The sequence below is a fragment of the Canis lupus genome, chromosome 9 (assembly GCF_048164855.1).
Source record: "Canis lupus baileyi chromosome 9, mCanLup2.hap1, whole genome shotgun sequence".
Lineage (NCBI taxonomy): Eukaryota > Metazoa > Chordata > Mammalia > Carnivora > Canidae > Canis > Canis lupus.
Genome location: NC_132846.1, coordinates 72,033,189 through 72,051,018, shown reverse-complemented (window position 1 = coordinate 72,051,018; position 17,830 = coordinate 72,033,189). Strand labels below are relative to the sequence as shown.

Below are 17,830 nucleotides of genomic sequence, written 5' to 3'. Positions count from 1 at the left end.
ATAAAAAATCAATATACCCAGTACTGGGGACATTTTTGGCACACTCCTCTAACTCTTCAGATGACACATAGAAAAATGTATAAATGTAAAATGTATATACCATTTGACCTAGCAACCCCACTTCAACGATGTTCATGGCAGCACTGTTTAGAAATGTCTACCTATGAAACACCCATATTGTATGACCATTAAACAAAAAAATAAGCGTAAGGGACTAACAGATACTCAGAATATTAACATAACACTGGTTAACTTGGGAGATGTAGAATATTTTATCTTGTGCATATATATTATTTTTTAGCTCAAAAGAAAATAAACTACACACTTTTAGAGTGGCCAAAATCCAAAACACTGACTAACCAAGGACACAGTGCAACAGCAACTTTCATCCATTGCTGGTGGGAATGTAAAGTGGCAGAGCCACTTCAGAAGAGTCTTGCAATTTCTTACAAAATCAAACGTATTAACATACAATCCAGCAATCTTGCTCCTTAGTATTTACCCTAAAGAGCTGAAAACTTATGTCCACACACTAAAACCCGCATATACATGTTCATATGAATAATATACATGTTTGTATGAATAATACACGTTATTCATAATTGCCAAAACTTGGAAGCAACCAAGATGTCCTTCAGTAGGTGAATGGGTAAACACACTGTGGTCCATGCAGATAATCCAATGCTGTTCAGCACAAAGAAAATGAGCCATCAAGTCATGAAAAGGACATGGAGGAACCTCAAATGTGTGTTATCACTAAGTCAAAAAAGCCAATCTGAAAAGGCTACACACTGTATCATTCCAGCCATATGACAGTTCTGGAAAAGACAGAATTACAGAGACAGGAAAAAGATCAGTAGTTGCCAAAAGTTATGGGGTTAGGAGGGATGCATAGGCAGACCACAGAGAATTTTTAGGGCAGGGAAACTATTCAGTATGAAATTACAATAGTGAATACATGTGTCAAAACCTACAGAATGTACAACACAAGAATGAATCTTTTTTTTTAAAGATTTTATTTATTTATTCATGAGAGACAGAGAGAGAGGCAGAGACACAGGCTCCATGCAGGGAGTCCAATGTGGGATCGATCCCAGGTCTCCAGGATCACACCCTGGGCCGAAGGCAGGCGCTAAACCACTGAGCCACCCAGGGATCCCACAAGAATGAATCTTAATGTAAATTATGAACCTTGGGTAACAATGATGTATCAGTGTAGGTTCACTGGTAACAAGTTTAGGGGTTGTCAATAGTAGAGGAGGTTGTACACGTGTGGGGGTAATAGTGTATGGGAAGAAATCTCTGTACTTTCTACTCAATTTGGCTGTGAACCTAAAACTCATCTAAAAATTAAATCCATTTTCAAAAATGAAAAAAAAAAAAAAAAAAAGAATGTATTTGCCCCTTGGCCTAGGAACTCTATTTCTAGGGATTTATCATTCCCTATAGTTTTTTTTTTTTATTTAAAAACTAAGAAACAGTCTCTTTTATTTTATTAAAGATTATATTCATTTATTCATGAGAAACACAGAGAGAGAGAGAAGCAGAAATACAGGCAGAGGGAGAAGCAGGCTCCATGCAGAAAGCCCGACGTGGAACTCGATCCCGGGTCTCCAGGATCACGCCCTGGGCCGAAGGCAGAGGCACCAAACCGCCAAGCCACCCAGTGATCCCTGAAACAGTCTCTTTTAACTACAGAGAACAAACTGATGGTTATCAGTGGAAGATGGGGGTGGCGGGGGCAGGGGGAGTTGGGGGAAAACAGGTGATGGAGATTAAGGAGTACACCTGTGATACTGAGCACCAAGAGACTTTAGCATCAAGTGACTAAAATAAAAACTTAAAAAATAAGTTTAAAAAAGAAAGAAGAACTAAAAGACTTCAAATATCCAGTTATGGAACAAGTAAGTCATGGGAATAAAAGGACAGCATAAGGAATACAGTCAGTGAGGTACTATAATAGCATTGTATGGTGATAGTTGCAGTGAGCACAGCATAATGTATGACTTGTCAAATCACTATCTGGTACACCTGAAAGTAATAACATTGTGTGCCAACTACACTTGAGTTAAAAAAAAAAAAAAGACTAAGTTATGGGACATCCATTACTTGTTATTTAAAAACTAGGTAATTGTAAATGTATTGAGGTAGAACAGAGTCCCATATGTACTGTTAAGAACAAACGGTTTTCAGTTTGCTCCTACTTCATGATAAAAAATTCATGTATTTATTAATATGTATAAAAATATTAGGGATGCCTGGGTGGCTCAGTCAGTTAACTGTCTGCCTTCAGGTCAGGTCATGGTTCTAGGGCCCTGGGATGGAGTCCCACATTGGGCTCCCTTGATCAGCAGGGAGTCTGCTTCTTCCTCTGCCCCTCCCCCTGCTTGTGCTCGTGCACTCTCTCTCAAATAAACAAAAAAGTCTATTAAAAAAATTAGAAAAAAGCACACATACACAGTGACTATGAGAGAATTATCTACATTATACATTCTGTATTATGTGAAATTTTTACAACAGCATTTATTTTAATGACCAGAAAATAATTCTGTAAACTTGCAATAACCCTAAGAGGCAGAGCTCTAAATAGCTACTCTCCTGAGAAGAAAGAAACCAACACAAGAAACATCAGGGATCTACAGGATCTACAGATGTCTTTACATGAGGGATACCTGCTAGCAATCTGTACATGTTCCAAATTTCCTATTTCTATGTAGAGTCAGAATCAATGTTGAACAACCAAGACTTTCCATCCTTTGAAAATAAAGAATGGCAAGAAGACAAGACTTCTTTTTGCCCATATACTGTGGGAAAGGGAGTTGAGGGGGAAATGACTGGTGTGCAAATGGAAAAAAAAAAAAAAAAAAAAACTGTGTACGCCTGTCTGCATTCACGGTACAATCACATTTTAAGGCCTAAATATCATTAGACTACTAGCCAAGAACTACATGATTCCCAAAGCTCCACAAATAGGAGATGACTAGAGGAACCTAACACATCAGGGCACCACATTATGTTTACATCCTCACCCCTGAGCAGTTAGGCAAGTTCCTGTTAACCAACATTCCATTCTTAGAGTTGTATCTTAAGAAAATACTAAAAACACAATAAAAACAAAAAATGGAAGAGGACAAAGCTCTATGATTCAGTTTTTCTCTATAGCTTTCTTTTACAACAGCCAACAAGTCAGAAATAACATAAACTTTTAATAGAAGATTAGTCTCTTGCACTGCTGGTGGGAATGTGAACTGACACAGCCACTCTGGAAAACTCTGTGGAGGTTCCTCAAAGAGTTAAAAATAGAACTGCCCTACGACCCAGCAATTGCACTGCTGAGGATTTACCCCAAAGATACAGATGCAGTGAAATGGCAGGACACCTGCACCCCAATGTTTATAGCAGCAGTGTCCACAATAGTCAAACTGTGGAAGGAGCCTTGGTATCCACCGAATGATGAATGGATAGAGAAGATGTGGTCTATATATACAACGGAATATTACTCAGCCATCAGAAATAATAAATACCCACCGTTTGCTTCAACGTGGATGGAACTGGAGGGTATTATGCTGAGTGAAGTCAATCGGAGAAGGAAAAACATATATGGTCTCATTCATTTGGGGAATATAAAAAGGAGAAAATGAGTGGGAAGTATCAGTGAGGGAGACAGAACATGAGAGACTCCTAACTCTGGGAAACGAACAAGGGGTAGTGGAAGGGGAGGTGGGTGGGGGGATGGGATGACTGGGTGACAGGCACTGAGAGGGGGAACTTGACAGCACGAGCACTGGGTATTATGCTATATGTTGGCAAATCGAACTCCAATATAAATATATATATGTACAAAAAAAACACAAGAAAAAAATAATAGAAGAAGATTAAATATATGGATCTACCTATATGATGATGCAATAGTACATGGTTATTTAACAATGTGGGAAATGCTTAGGTTAATATTCTGAAAAACAATACACAGACATATACGTACCCACATCATCGCACTTATATAAATATGCACACAAGAGGAAAAAAAGAGGACTGGGAAAAATCCCAAAACGTTCAACAAGTTATCTCTGGGTAATAGAATAATCTGTGGATTGTTCCTTCTTTATAATTTCCTGTGTCTTCTGAACTTTCGACAATCTAGAACACTTGTATATTGATTTTAAAAGTTTAAAGCTTTAAAGGCTTACATTAAAACTGCAAATGTATTTTGGCAATACCATGATTTTAAAATCAACTAACTTTTGGGATGCCTGGGTGGCTCAGCAGTTGAGCGTCTGCCTTAGGCTCAGGGCATGATCCCAGGTTCTGGGGATCGAGTCCCACTTCGGGCTCCCTGCAAGGAACCTCCTTTCTCCCTCTACCTATGTCTCTGTCTCTCTCTCTCTCTCTCTGTGTCTCTCATGAATAAATAAATAAAATCTTAAAAATTAAAAAATAAAAATCAATTAACTTTTCATAGTCTCTTTTCTTCTAGGTCTAGGAAAAATAAGAAAATATCAAAAAATTAAATTCTGACTGTACAGATGTCACAGGTAATACAATCACAAGGACTGTGACAGATTCTGAACTGTAGGAACAGAAGGATCATGGCAGAGATATGGAACAATGAGCGTTAATGAGCTCTCCCAAAGCATGAGCCAGGGTGAAACCAGCACACCTGCAAACTGCTACTGGCCTGACCACTATCTGTGTCAGATTCACAAACCACTCTGAACTGTGGAATGCCATCTGTGAAATGGGGACAAAACTTCCTACTGGGTTACTGTAAAGAATGAATGCATTTAGTGCAGTCCTTGGCATAAGGATTCTGAAAATTCTGTTCTGAAATCTAAACATCAAACCATCTGAAAAACACCTGAAACAACTTAATTTGGACTGAGATGGTAAAGGGGATGGGATGACTGACTATCTGAAAGACTCCTTTGAAAGCAAACTTATTTAGTAGAGTTCAGGAAAGTAAAGCTTTAAAAATTAGAGGGAGACAGATTTTCAGCTTTCTGTGTAAAAAGAACATGTTAAAAAAAGGAATAGATTGGTTTTATAAGTTAATGCAAGTACTCAAAGGGGAAATAAACAGAAAAAACTTAAAAGGTCTTTCTCAGTAAAGACATCAGAAATGCCAATGCACTTCCTTCTGCTATTCTGTTCTTCATTATAAACTCATTAAGTAGCAGCCTGATAGCGGCAAAATTAAGATACTCTTAAAATCAGATTAGACTGAGATTATTTTATTACTGCTAAATTCACCGTATTAAGAGTAGCTGCATTTCCCATGTTCCATGGAGGGGACTATATAAAAGGAAAAAAAAAAAAGAAAAAGAAAAAGAAAAAGAAAGAAGAAAAAGAATCCTTCTTAGTCAAAATTAAACATGTTTCTTTAATATATAAGCTTGTGCTAACATGGATATTGAATATACAAGGAGAACATTTAACATGTGTACTCTCTCCCATCAACACCTATTTTAATACTAGAAAACACACATTGGGAAATCCTGATCAGCCTAGAAATCTGACCCTTCACTCACATTTCTGGATAACATTTACCACTGGTGGCTTTAAGCCCTATCCCATTTCAGAGCATTAATTCTTTTTTTTTTTTTTTTCAGAGCATTAATTCTTAACCTATTTTTATCAAAGACCCCTTTGAAAATCCAACAACTTTTTCTTCAGAAAAATAAACATACACCAAAAAAAACTTGGCATGTGACTTCCAAGTTCACAAATCCCCATAAATTCCATCCATGAGCCCCCACTGAAAAATTCTCCAAAAGGAGATTTAGTTTTTCTTCTTTAAGTTATGAAGAAAATAAAAACTTTGAAAACGTCAAAGACTTTCTGATACATCTGATACAAAATTAAATTCGCTGCTATTGGGATCCCTGGGTGGCACAGCGGTTTGGCGCCTGCCTTTGGCCTGGGGCGCGATCCTGGAGACCCGGGATCGAATCCCACGTCGGGCTCCCTGCATGGAGCCTGCTTCTCCCTCTGCCTGTGTCTCTGCCTCTCTGTCTCTCTCTGTGTGGCTATCATGAATAAATAAATAAAATCTTTAAAAAAAAAAATTTTTGCTGCTATTATTTGAGAAGGGACAGAAAAGCTGAAAAAGCAAATTCAGACATACCATTAATATTACTAATAGCTATAGGACCTTCTATCCCCCAAAAGTAAGATCAAAAGTAGCTCAGAGTATTCATCCTAATACAATTTTAAACTCATAAAATAGTCAATTCAGAAGTTCTCCTTCTAGCTAGGCTGAAGTCTTACAATATAAAGCCTGTTTTCCAATAATATACATTTGCCCTTTGTAACCCTTCAAATTAGAAATTTATAAATCTGTAAATTCCCAGCTGAGGGAGCTTTACACTGTATGACACTTTTCTCTGCACTTTAAGATTTTCCTCCTACTTATTCCAGTATTAGCTTATACAGCATTTTGAAGGAAAGATTATGAAACCACTGGTTAAGAATCTTTTTAAGTCCTAGATGAAATCAGAGGGAGACAAACTATTAGAGACTCTTAATCATAGGAAACAAACTGAGGGCTGGTGGAGGGGAGGTGGATGGGGGGATAGGGGGGATAGGTAACTGGGTGATGGGCATTAAGGAGGGCACATGATGTGATGAGCACTGGGTGTTATATGCAGTTGATGAATCACTGAACTCTACCTCTGAAACCAATAATACATTATACAATAGTTAACTGAATTTAGATAAAATTTTAAAAAATAATAAAGTGGAAAAATATTTAAGTCCTTATGACAGGCCAGTAAAGAAAATATTAATATTTAATTTTAAAATGTAAAAAAATATAACATGTATAAGGACTTTTAGCTACAAAAGTGACTTTAAAACTCTGTATTAAGTAAGAAAGGGGGAAAATAAAAGTGCTTTAAAACTTACGTTTTGCTTCTGATAGATTCTGATTAGGTGACCAGACCAGCATGCCAAGATTGTCTCGTTCTTGACTGCGTCTTGCTAGTTTGGCTTGGGAGAAATAAATAAGAAAATTTTTATTATAATTTAACAGACATAATAAACAATGATTAACAGCACCACTCTGGTCTTTTAATCTTCAGAACATGGTGACATCACCCACCCTTTACTGAAATCTGCCCCAATGGAACCTGCACACTTACCATCAAGGGTGAGGGTGGCCCTAGAGTCTGCCAAAATGTATCTACTTGTAAGACTTTTACTAACAAACAGGTTTATTATTCTCATATGCTAGGAAAGGAAAAGAAACCGGTCATTTAGTAAAGAGGACAGAGTCAGGACTGAAGTGCCCAGTGGTTTAAGCACTATATACTACTAGGACATTCTGCTTTCAGACATGGGACATCCAAAGAAGTTTCAAAGATTCTTTTAAAATATGTATTCTTCATGTGTGCTTTATGTACCTTTATCCCTCTCTGCCAGAATAACTTTTTGGGGGACTTGACAACAGAAACCCAAAGGTTCTTTTAACAATTTTATGAAACAATAACCACTAAAAATACTTAATCTGAATGCAAACTTCTTAAATGCATTCAAATTCTTAAAAATCTATGATACAAAATAGCAGGCAAAAGGTTTACAAGTGGCAGGTGTTGAGCTGACATGTATAACTGGATTAACCACAAGCAACAGTCATATACTACATTAAAATGTTATTTTCAAAAGGTATGAAGGATTTAAGACAGAAGAGGCTCACTAAAAGCCTGTACACTGGTTAGGCCCAAACTCATTCATTGAAAGGTATTCTTGCTTTTGTTTTTTCTTTTTCCGTTTTTAAAGATTTTATTTGAGAGAGAGAGCATGTGAGTACATGAGCAGAGAAGCGCTGGGGCACAGGCAGAGGGAGAAGCAGACTCCAGGCTGCACAGGGAGCCCAACACAGGGGACCATCCCAAGACCCCTGAGACCTTTGTTTTTTATTTAAATAAATTCCTCTGAGCATGTGAAAATTAGATTCCACTCTAGAAAAAAAAATCCCAACAAAATATAAATACACACATGTCCACACACACGTGAACTTGCACACACCAAGATAAACATACTTTCAGAAAATTCATAAAGCCTGGTTTAAGAATTCCTACTTTAGGAAATGCAAGATCTGTAATCTTTATCAATGTGTTCCCAGATTTTTTAAAGAAAGAATTTCTATACTTTTGGCAAAATCTAGGGGGCAGTTACTTTAAAGAAAAATAATGGGATGGTGGAAGGGAAAGACCCAAAGTGTGGGACACTGTGAATCAGGCAAGGTGAGAACAGGGTGTAAAGGATGGAGAGACTGGAACAGAACAAAAAAGATACTCCCATCTACCCTTCAGCAACACATTATATATAGCTCTTTCTTTTTTTTTTTTGTATATTTTTTTATTGGAGTTCTACTTGCCAGAATATAGTATAACACACCCAGTGCTCATCCCATCAAGTGCCCCCCTCAGTGTTTGTCACCCAGTCACCCCATCCACTACGCCTTGTTCTTTTCCCAGAGTTAGGAGTCTCTCATGTTCTATCATCCTCTCTGATTTTCCCCACTCATTTTCTCTCCTTTCCCCTATAATCCCTTTCACTATTTTTTATATTCCCCGTATGAGTGAAACCATATAATGTTTGTCCTTCTTCGATTGACTTACTTCATTCAGCATTATACCCTCCAGTTCCATCCACGTTGAAGCAAATGGTGGGGTTTCCTTGTTTCTAATAGCTGAGTAATATTCCATTGTTATAAGGCTCTTTCAGAACAATGTTACTGCCACATATAATCTAAAAGTAAAATTAACTAACAAAGAGGTGTGTATGTGGGGGGGACCCCATATGGAATACAACCTTGTGGCACTTCAAGTTAAAAATCAAAAGTCAAGGGATGCCTGGGTGGCTCAGCGGTTAAGCATCTGCCTTTGGCCCAGGGAGTGATCCCAGGATCTGGGATCAAATCCCACACCAGTTTCCCTTCGAGGAGCCTGCTTCTCCCTCTGCCTGTGTCTCTGCCTCTCTCTCTGTGTGAATGAATGAATAATGTGAATGAATAAATAAATTTTTAAAAATCAAAAGTCAAAGCAAATAAAGGGAAGCCACATTGAAAAGGGAGATTTAAAAATGTCTTATTCACAGATCACATGATCATCTGTGTAGAAAATCTACAAAAAGTGGGGCGCCTGGGTGGCTCAGAAGTTGAGCACCTGCCCCTGGCTCAGGGCGGGATCCCGCGGTCTCGGGATCAAGTCCCATGTTGGGCTCCTTGCCTGGAGCCTGCTTCTCCCTCTGTCTATGTCTCTGCCTCTCTCTCTGTGTCTTTCATGAATAAATAAATAAAATCTTAAAAAAAAAAAGAAAGAAAATCAACAAAAAGTTACTAGAACAAATGAGTTTAGCAAAGTTGCAGGAAACAAGATCAATAGTAAAAAAAAAAAAAAAATCAAAACAGTTAATCCAAAAAATGAAAATTAAAGAATACCTCTTTCAGAAGTTAATAAAGTTAATAAAAATCAAAACTAAAGAATATCCCTTTCATATTCCTATTCCCTTAATGATCTGGTACAACATATATACACTAAAAACTATAAGACATCCTGAGAAAAACTAAAAAAAGATCTAAATAAATGGAAAGACCTACCATGTAAATGGATCAAAAGACACAATATTATTAAGATAACATTCTCTTCAAATTGCTCTACATATTTTTTTTTTAAAGATTTTATTTATTTCTCCATGAGAGACACAGAAAGAGAGAGGCAGAGACACAGGCAGAGGGAGAAGCAGGCTCCATGCAGGGAGCCCGACGCGGGACTCGATCCTGGGACTCCAGGATTACACCCTGAGCTAAGGCAGGCACTTAACCACTGAGCCACCAGGTGCCCCTGCTCTACAGATTTAATGCAATCCTAATCAAAATCCCAGCCTGTTTTTTTGTAGGAACTGAAAAACATTCTAAAAATCACACAGTAGCACAAAGTACCTAAAGAGCCAAAACAACTTTGAAAAGGAACCAAACTGGAAGATCTACCTAAATCAAAACTAAATACAAAGATTCAGTAATTAAGACAGTGTTGTACTGGCACACAGGGAAATAACTTAATATAATGGAGTCCAAAAGCAGAACCACACATACAAGATCAACTGATTTTCCACAAAGGCACAAAGGCACAATTCAATGGAGAAAAAGAATCTTTTCAGTGAAAGATGCTGGAATAAATGGATATTCAAATTAAAAATAAGTACCATGAATCCATACCTTACATACAAAATATACAAAAAATAAATCAAAACTGATGATGGAACTGAATGAAAAGCAGAAGTTATAAAACTGCTAGAGGAAAACATGAAAATACCTTTTTGGGGGCGCCTGTGTGGCTCAGTTGGTTAAGCATCTGAACTCTTGATTTCCACTCAGTCATGATCTCTGAGTTATGACATCAAGCCCTGTGTGGGTCTCGGTGTTTAAGGGGGGCCTGCTTGAGATTCTCTCTCCCACTGCTCCCCGCCCCCCATAAGAATAAGTAAATCTGGGACGCCTGAGTGGCTCAGCAGTTGAGCATCTGCCTTTGGCTCAGGGTGCGATCCCAAGATCCAGGATCGAGTTCCACACTACGCTCCCTGCAAGGAGCCTGTTTCTCCCTCTGCCTAGATCTCTGCCTCTCTCTTTCTGTGTCTCTCATGAATAAATAAATCTTTTTTAAAAAATAAGTAAATCTTAAAAAAAAAAAAAAAGGCCTTTTTGAACTTAGGTTGAAAAAGATCTTAGATAAAATACCAAAAGCACAATCTATAAAAGAAAAAAATCCAGAAATTGGACTTCATCCAAAGTAAGAACTTCCACTCTTCAAATGATCCTTTTAAGGAAATGAAAAGCCAAGCCCAAAACTAAGAAAATAATTACAAATCACACATCTGATAAAGCCTTGTATCCAGAATCTATAAAGAGTCCTCAAAACTCAACATTAAGAAATAATATTGTTTAAAAAAAAGGGCAAAAATTTTGAATAAACATGCCTCCAAAGAAGGTATAAGGACAGCAAATAAGCACACAGAATTGAAAGCTATTCAAAATCATTAGTCACTAGAGAAAGGCAAATTAAAAACATTCAAGATACCAAAACAAATCTATTAAGAGTATCAAATTAAGAAGACAGGCAATACCATGGTTTGGCAATAATGTGGTGGGCCTAGAACTCTAGTGCCCTACTGGCTAGAATGTAAAATGGTACCATCACTTGGTGGTGTTATGGGATAAGTCTGGCAATTTCCTAAAATTGTGTTATACTACTCAATAGAATAAATTTTTCTAAGCAACTTTTCCTTAAAAAAAAAAGGGGGGGGGGGATCCCTGGGTGGCGCAGCGGTTTAGCGCCTGCCTTTGGCCCAGGGCGCGATCCTGAAGACCTGGAATCGAATCCCATGTCAGGCTCCCAGTGCATGGAGCCTGCTTCTCCCTCTGCCTGTGTCTCTGCCTGTGTCTCTGCCTCTCTCTGTGTGTGACTATCATAAATAAATAAAAATTAAAAAAATAAAATTAAAAAAAGGACTATTTAAACAGAAATGAGTCTCAAAGTAATTATGCTGAATAAAAGAATTACAAATAAAAGGAGGGTGTAGAAAGAATTCTGTAATGCTGGACAGGATTTGATGGTAACAGTACAAACTCATAGTTTTCAATGTCCACTAGGAGGGCTGTGATACAACCCAGCAAAAATGAGCACATCTAGCTCCCAGATCTTGATTCTAAACATGTTCTCTTATAAAAGAAATTAGGACTCCTTTGGAGGAATGGTTGATTCCAGGACCAGGACAGGAAATGGACAACAGGACTCTGGAATATCTTGTTATGCCAGAAGGTAATAAAGTGTTCAAAGAATGATGAGATCTGTCTCCATCTGGCCAAATCTAGAACAACATAAACAAAAATATAAATGACAGCAATAAAATAACAGTCTGCGAGTCCATATTGATATAAAACAAAAGGACAAATAGATTAAAAGGGGAAGTGAAATGAGGCCAGAACAATCAGGTCAAAGTTGGAAGCTGCATACCCCTTTTGGTTAAGTCTTACTGTTTAAAGGAACAGTACTCAAGACCCTGTGGTATGGGCAAAGAAAACAGATCCACAAACCAATGGAACAGGAGACAGTCCAGAAACAGACATATAAACATAGTCAACTGATTTGTAACAGAGGTGCAAAAGCAATTCAATAGAGAAAGGATTTAATTCATTACCCTTTCAACAAAGTGGATTTTCATGACTGGATCTCCATATGCAAAAAACAAAACAAAACAAAAAAAAAAGAGTGAGCCTCAACCTACATACCTCACACCTGCGAGGAGCCTGGATCTCATATATAAAAGTAAAACCTAACCTAAAGTAAAAATTTAAGAGAAAATCTTCATGAACTTGGTTTAGGAAAAGAGTTCTCAGATATGACACCTGAAGTGCAACCTATAAAAGTTTAAAAAGGGGGCAGCTGGGTGGCTCAGCAGATTAAGTGTTGCCTTCGGCTCAGTTAATGATCCTGGGGTCCTGTGATCAAGGCCCACATTACAGAGAGTCTGTTTGTCCCTCTCCCTCTGCCCCCATGCTGCCTGTGCTCTTTCTAAAAAAATAAATAAATAAAATAAAAATAAAAATAACAAATAAATAAATAAAATCTTAAATGTTAAACTGAGCTTAATCAAAACCTTGAAACTTTTGTTTTACAAAAGAAACTGTTAAGAGACCCTGTAGATTCTGAGAAAACAAAGGACTTGTATCCAGAATGTAAAGAACTTCAAAAAGTACAAAAAGAAAATACCCCAATTTAAAAAAATGGTCAAAAGATCTGAACAACTACTTCACCAGAAGAAAATATATAGATGGCATGTAAGCACATGAAAAGATGCTGAAGATCATTAACCATCAGGGAAATGCAATTTAAGCCATAATGAGAAATCAATACATACTATTAGAACATCTAAAATAAAAGAAATAGGAGTGCTTGGGTGACTCATTGGTCTGACTCTCAATTTCAGTTCAGGTCATGATCTCGGGGTCGTGAGATCCAGCCCTTTATCAGGCTCCTTGCTGAGCATGAAGCCTGCTCAGGATTCTCTCTCTCCCTCTGCCTCTGTCCTAACTCTCTGCTCAAGCACCCTCCCTCTACCTCTCAAAGAAAGAGAAGAGAAAAAGAGAAAAAGAAAGAGAAAGAGAAAGAGAAAGAGAAAGAGAAAGAGAAAGAGAAAGAGAAAGAGAAAGAGAAAGAGAAAAAGAAAAAGAAAAAGAAAAAGAAAAAGGGGGACTCCTGGGTGGCTCAGCAGTTGAGCATCTGCCTTCAGCCCAAGGCATGATCCTGGAGTCTTGGGATCGAGTCCTGCATTGGGCTCCCTGCATGGAGCCTGCTTCTCCCACTGCCTCTCTCTGTCTCTCATGAATAAATAAAATCGAAAGAAAAAGTAAAAGAAAGAGAAAGAGAAAGAGAAAGAGAAAGAGAAAGAGAAAGAGAAAGAGAAAGGAAAGGAAGAAAGAAAGGAAAGGAAAAAGAAAAAAGAAAAGAAAAGAAAAGAAAAGAAAAGAAAAGAAAAGAAAAGAAAAGAAAAGAAAAGAAAAGAAAGAAAAGGAAAAGAAAAGAAAAGAAAGAAAAGGAAAAGAAAAGAAAAGAAAGAAAAGGAAAAGAAAAGAAAGAAAAGGAAAAGAAAAGAAAGAAAAGGAAAAGAAAAGAAAAGAAAGAAAAGGAAAAGAAAAGAAAGAAAAGGAAAAGAAAAGAAAAGAAAGAAAAGGAAAAGAAAAGAAAAGAAAGAAAAGGAAAAGAAAAGAAAGAAAAGGAAAAGAAAAGAAAAGAAAGAAAAGGAAAAGAAAAGAAAAGAAAGAAAAGGAAAAGAAAAGAAAAGAAAGAAAAGGAAAAGAAAAGAAAGAAAGAAAAGAAAAGAAAAGAAAAGAAAAGAAAAGAAAAGAAAAGAAAAGAAAAGAGAGGGAAATGGACAATACCAAGCACTGGCAAGAATGAGGAATATCCAAAATTTTCATATAGTGCTGATATAAATGCAAAATAAAATGATCACTCAGGTAAAGTTTTAGTTTTTATAAAGATACAATATTTCATTTTATTTTTTTAAAAAGATTCTATTTACTTATTCATGAGAGACACACACAGAGTGGGGAGGGCAGAGACACAGGTAGAGGGAGAAGCAGGCCCCATGCAGGGAGCCCAACGTGGGACTCGATCCCGGGTGTCCAGGATCACACCCCAGGCTGCAGGCGGCGCCAAACCGCTGTGCCACCGGGGCTGCCCAAGATACAGTTATTTTAAAAATGACTCAATAATCATACTTAGATATATACCCTACAGAATTGGCATGTTCACATTAAAACTTGCACACAATATTTATAACAGCTTTATTTACAATTGCTGAAAACTGAGGGGAAAAAACGCAAATGTCCTTCAGGAAGTAAATGGATAAACTGTGGAGCATCCATACATTAGAGTATTACACAGCAATAAAAATAAGTAAACTATGGCTACATGGCCATATCTCCAATGCATCATCATACTCAGTGAAAGAAGCAAGTTTCCAGGGGTGCCTACGTGGCTCAGTTGGTTAAGCATCTGCCTTTGGCTCAGGTCACGATCCCAGGGTCCTGGGATGGAGCCCTGCATCAGATCTTTGCTCAGTGGGGAATCTGCTTCTCCCTCTCCCTCTGCTCCTTCCCCTGCTCATTTCTCTTAAAATAACTAAATATACAATCTTAAAATCATAAGGGAAATATATTCACAGTACTGTAAATAAATCCTCGTATAAGTGGACAGCTGTACAGCTTAAACCTGTGCTGTTAAGGAGTCAACTGCATAGTTATATGGAGCATATCCATGATAGAATATTGGGCTGCCATAAAAAATAATTTGTTTTTTTTTTTAAGATTTTATTTATTTATTCATGAAAGACAGAGAAAGACAGAGACATAGGCAGAGGGAGAAACAGGCTCCCTGTGGGGAGCCCCCAATGGGGGACTCAATCCCAGGACCCCAGGATTACATCCTGAGCCAAAGGCAGACACTCAACTGCTGAGCCACCCAAGGGCTCTAAGAATTTGGTATTAATCCATGCTCGGTTTTGGATGAAATCTGAAAACATTATGCTAAGTGAAAGCAGCCAGTCACAAAAAACACATACTGTGTAATTCTACTCATGCGAAATGTCCAGAAAAGGCAACTCTATAGATCGTTGCTTGCTAGAAGGTATGAGATATTTGGGAGAGATGGGGAGTAACTGCTAATAGATATAGGGTTTCTTTGTGGGATGAGGAGAAAGGTCTAAAATTGACTGTAGTGATGCTGCACAACTCTGGGAATATACTGAAAACCACTGAATTGTACATTTTAAACAAGTGAATTATACGTTTTGTGAAATAAAGCTGTTATAAAAAGCAAATAAGAATCCATGTTTTAACTGCTTTTAGCATAGGTACTTTGTGAATAAATGAACTAAAAAGCAGTTGGTTAAGGGTCCAACTCTTTAAAAAAAAATTTTTTTTTTTTTTTTAAAGGGTCCAACTCTTGGTGTCAGCTCAGGTCGTGATCTCAGAGTCATGGGATCCAGGCCCTCTTCAACTCGGAGTCTGCTTAGGATTCTCTCTCTTTCTCTCCCTCTGACCCTCCCTCTGCTTGCACACACACACTCTCCCTCTAATAAGTAATCTTAAAAAAATAATCAAAAGCAAAACTACAAACTGCAGATAAGGAATAATACTAGGAAAGAAGTGGGGCACTAGAGGGGCACCTGGGTAGCTCAGTTACTTAAGCACCTGTCTTTGGCTCAGGTTATGATCTCCATCCTGGGATGGAGCCCTGCATCAGGCTCTTTGCTCAGTGGGAAGTCGTCTTCTCCCTCTTCCTCTGCTTCTCTCCCTGCTTATACTCTCTCAAGTAACTAAAATCTAAAAAAAAAAAGAACCTTAAAAAAGAAAAAAAGAAGTGGGCACTAGATTGGGAGGAAAAAATGTGTATATACTTCCTTTTTGTTTGGATTTTTCATCATAAAAATGCATTCCAATAGTATGTCTGCAATTACATATTCTTTTAAAGAAAAACATTAAGAAAATTCATTTAAAATCTGTGAACAATCATTTCATAATGTTAATTTTAATTCTTGTGTTTCTCTTTTCCTAAAAATGGGAAGAGTACACATTTCTTACAAAAAGTAAATACATCTTCAGAATTAGAGAACTCTGAACTTTAACAGGGACATCCACTCTAATGGAAATAAAGAATACACTATCACACTCAGTTTCAGTAAAACAAACAATAAAATTTACTTGTTTTTGTTTGACTGGTGTGAGGGATTTTTTTAGTTCCAATGAATTTGATCTAACTTTTACTATTTTATAGTAGATACGAGACATATTACCACAGATCTAGAGCCTCAAAACAGGTAAGCAACAAAAAATCATGTTTAAAAACCTATCACTATAAACCAAAACTATCCCTTTTTTACTCTCCTTGACCTAGCAGGAAGGTTGGGGGAGCAACTTTCCTGGAGGCTTAAGCACTCAGATTGCTACGATAAGACCAACCAAGACAATCTCAAATTCAAATTCAAAGATGACAAATACTTGAAAAAAAAACATACTATTACTGTGAGAGTTTGCAGATACTGTAATTAAAAAATACAGAATCATATATGAAACGTTTAAAGAGAATTTAGCATGGATGAGCAACAAAACATCACCAAAAATTACCAGAAAGATCTGAAAAAGAACCGGCTGGTACTTTAAAATAAAGAAAAATCATCCAAACAAAAAAATAAAGTGCCGGGGTAGATGCAGTTGAAAAGCTGCAAAATCTAAAATATTATTCATAATACAACACAGAGATAAGAACATAAATATAAGAGATAGGTTAAGAGCTGTGGAGGATGGAAAAAAGATTAACCTATGTCTAATCAAGGTCCTAGAAAAAGAATACAGATTTGAGGAGGCAGTATTTGAATCAATAAAACCGATAATTTTTAGATATGATGAAAGACAGGAATTCACAGACATAGGAAGTGTGTCCACTGAGAAGGATTAAAAAAAAAAAAAAAGAACCTAGGTCTCATTATGGTAAATTTGAGATATTTCACAGACAAAAAGAATAATCTTAAAAATTGTCTGAGACAATTCCTTATGAAGTTGGGCTTAAAAAGCACCTTACTACCTAGCAGCTCAATTTCTTTATATGTACTCAAGAGAAATATTTATCCACAAAAAGAATAGCAGCCTCATTCATAATAGACAAAACTATAAACAATCCAAGTGTCCATCAACAGATTAAGAACAAAGGTACAATCATACAAAGAAATGCTACATAGACACAGAAGAACAAATTGCTATTACAAGCAACCACATGGATTAATCTCAAAATCAAAAGAAAACAAAGAACAGAAAACCCCAGTAAAGAATATATGCTGCATTAATATGAAATCCATGAACTAAGTGAAACCCATTATGTGGTGACAGAAATGAGACAGTGGATGGTGGAGGAGGGGTGGTAACTATGTGGAGTGATGGAAATGTTCTTCACCTGGTCTGAGGTGTTAGATAAACATAGTTATATATGATTGTTAAATCTCACTTAAGACATGCATTTTATTGTGTGTCAATTATACCTTAAAAAAAAAAAGACCTTTCATAAAAGATTGGTATAAATGTTAAAAGCCTGAGAGAAAAAGATGACCAAAAATAAAATGACAGTAAATTCCCAAGCACCAGAAGCCAGATATAACAGAACATCTTTAAAGTGGCAAGGGGAAATCTTAAGAATGTATCCTGCAAAACTCTCAGAAATATGGGCAAACTACAAATGTTCTCACATAAACAACAACTTTGTGGGAGATTTTTACC

The 17,830-nt window shown here is 37.0% G+C and overlaps 1 protein-coding gene across 3 annotated transcripts in view; it reads right to left on the bottom strand.

Annotated features, from left to right (window-relative positions):
* The window catches only part of RCOR1 (REST corepressor 1), a 138,567-nt gene that overhangs the window by 50,541 nt on the left and 70,196 nt on the right, over positions 1–17,830 (bottom strand). For all 3 annotated transcript variants that reach the window (XM_072840027.1, XM_072840026.1, XM_072840025.1), the window contains exon 3: positions 6,904–6,987. In XM_072840027.1, the coding sequence (XP_072696128.1) occupies positions 6,904–6,987 (84 nt within the window). The remainder of the gene's footprint in view (positions 1–6,903; positions 6,988–17,830) is intronic.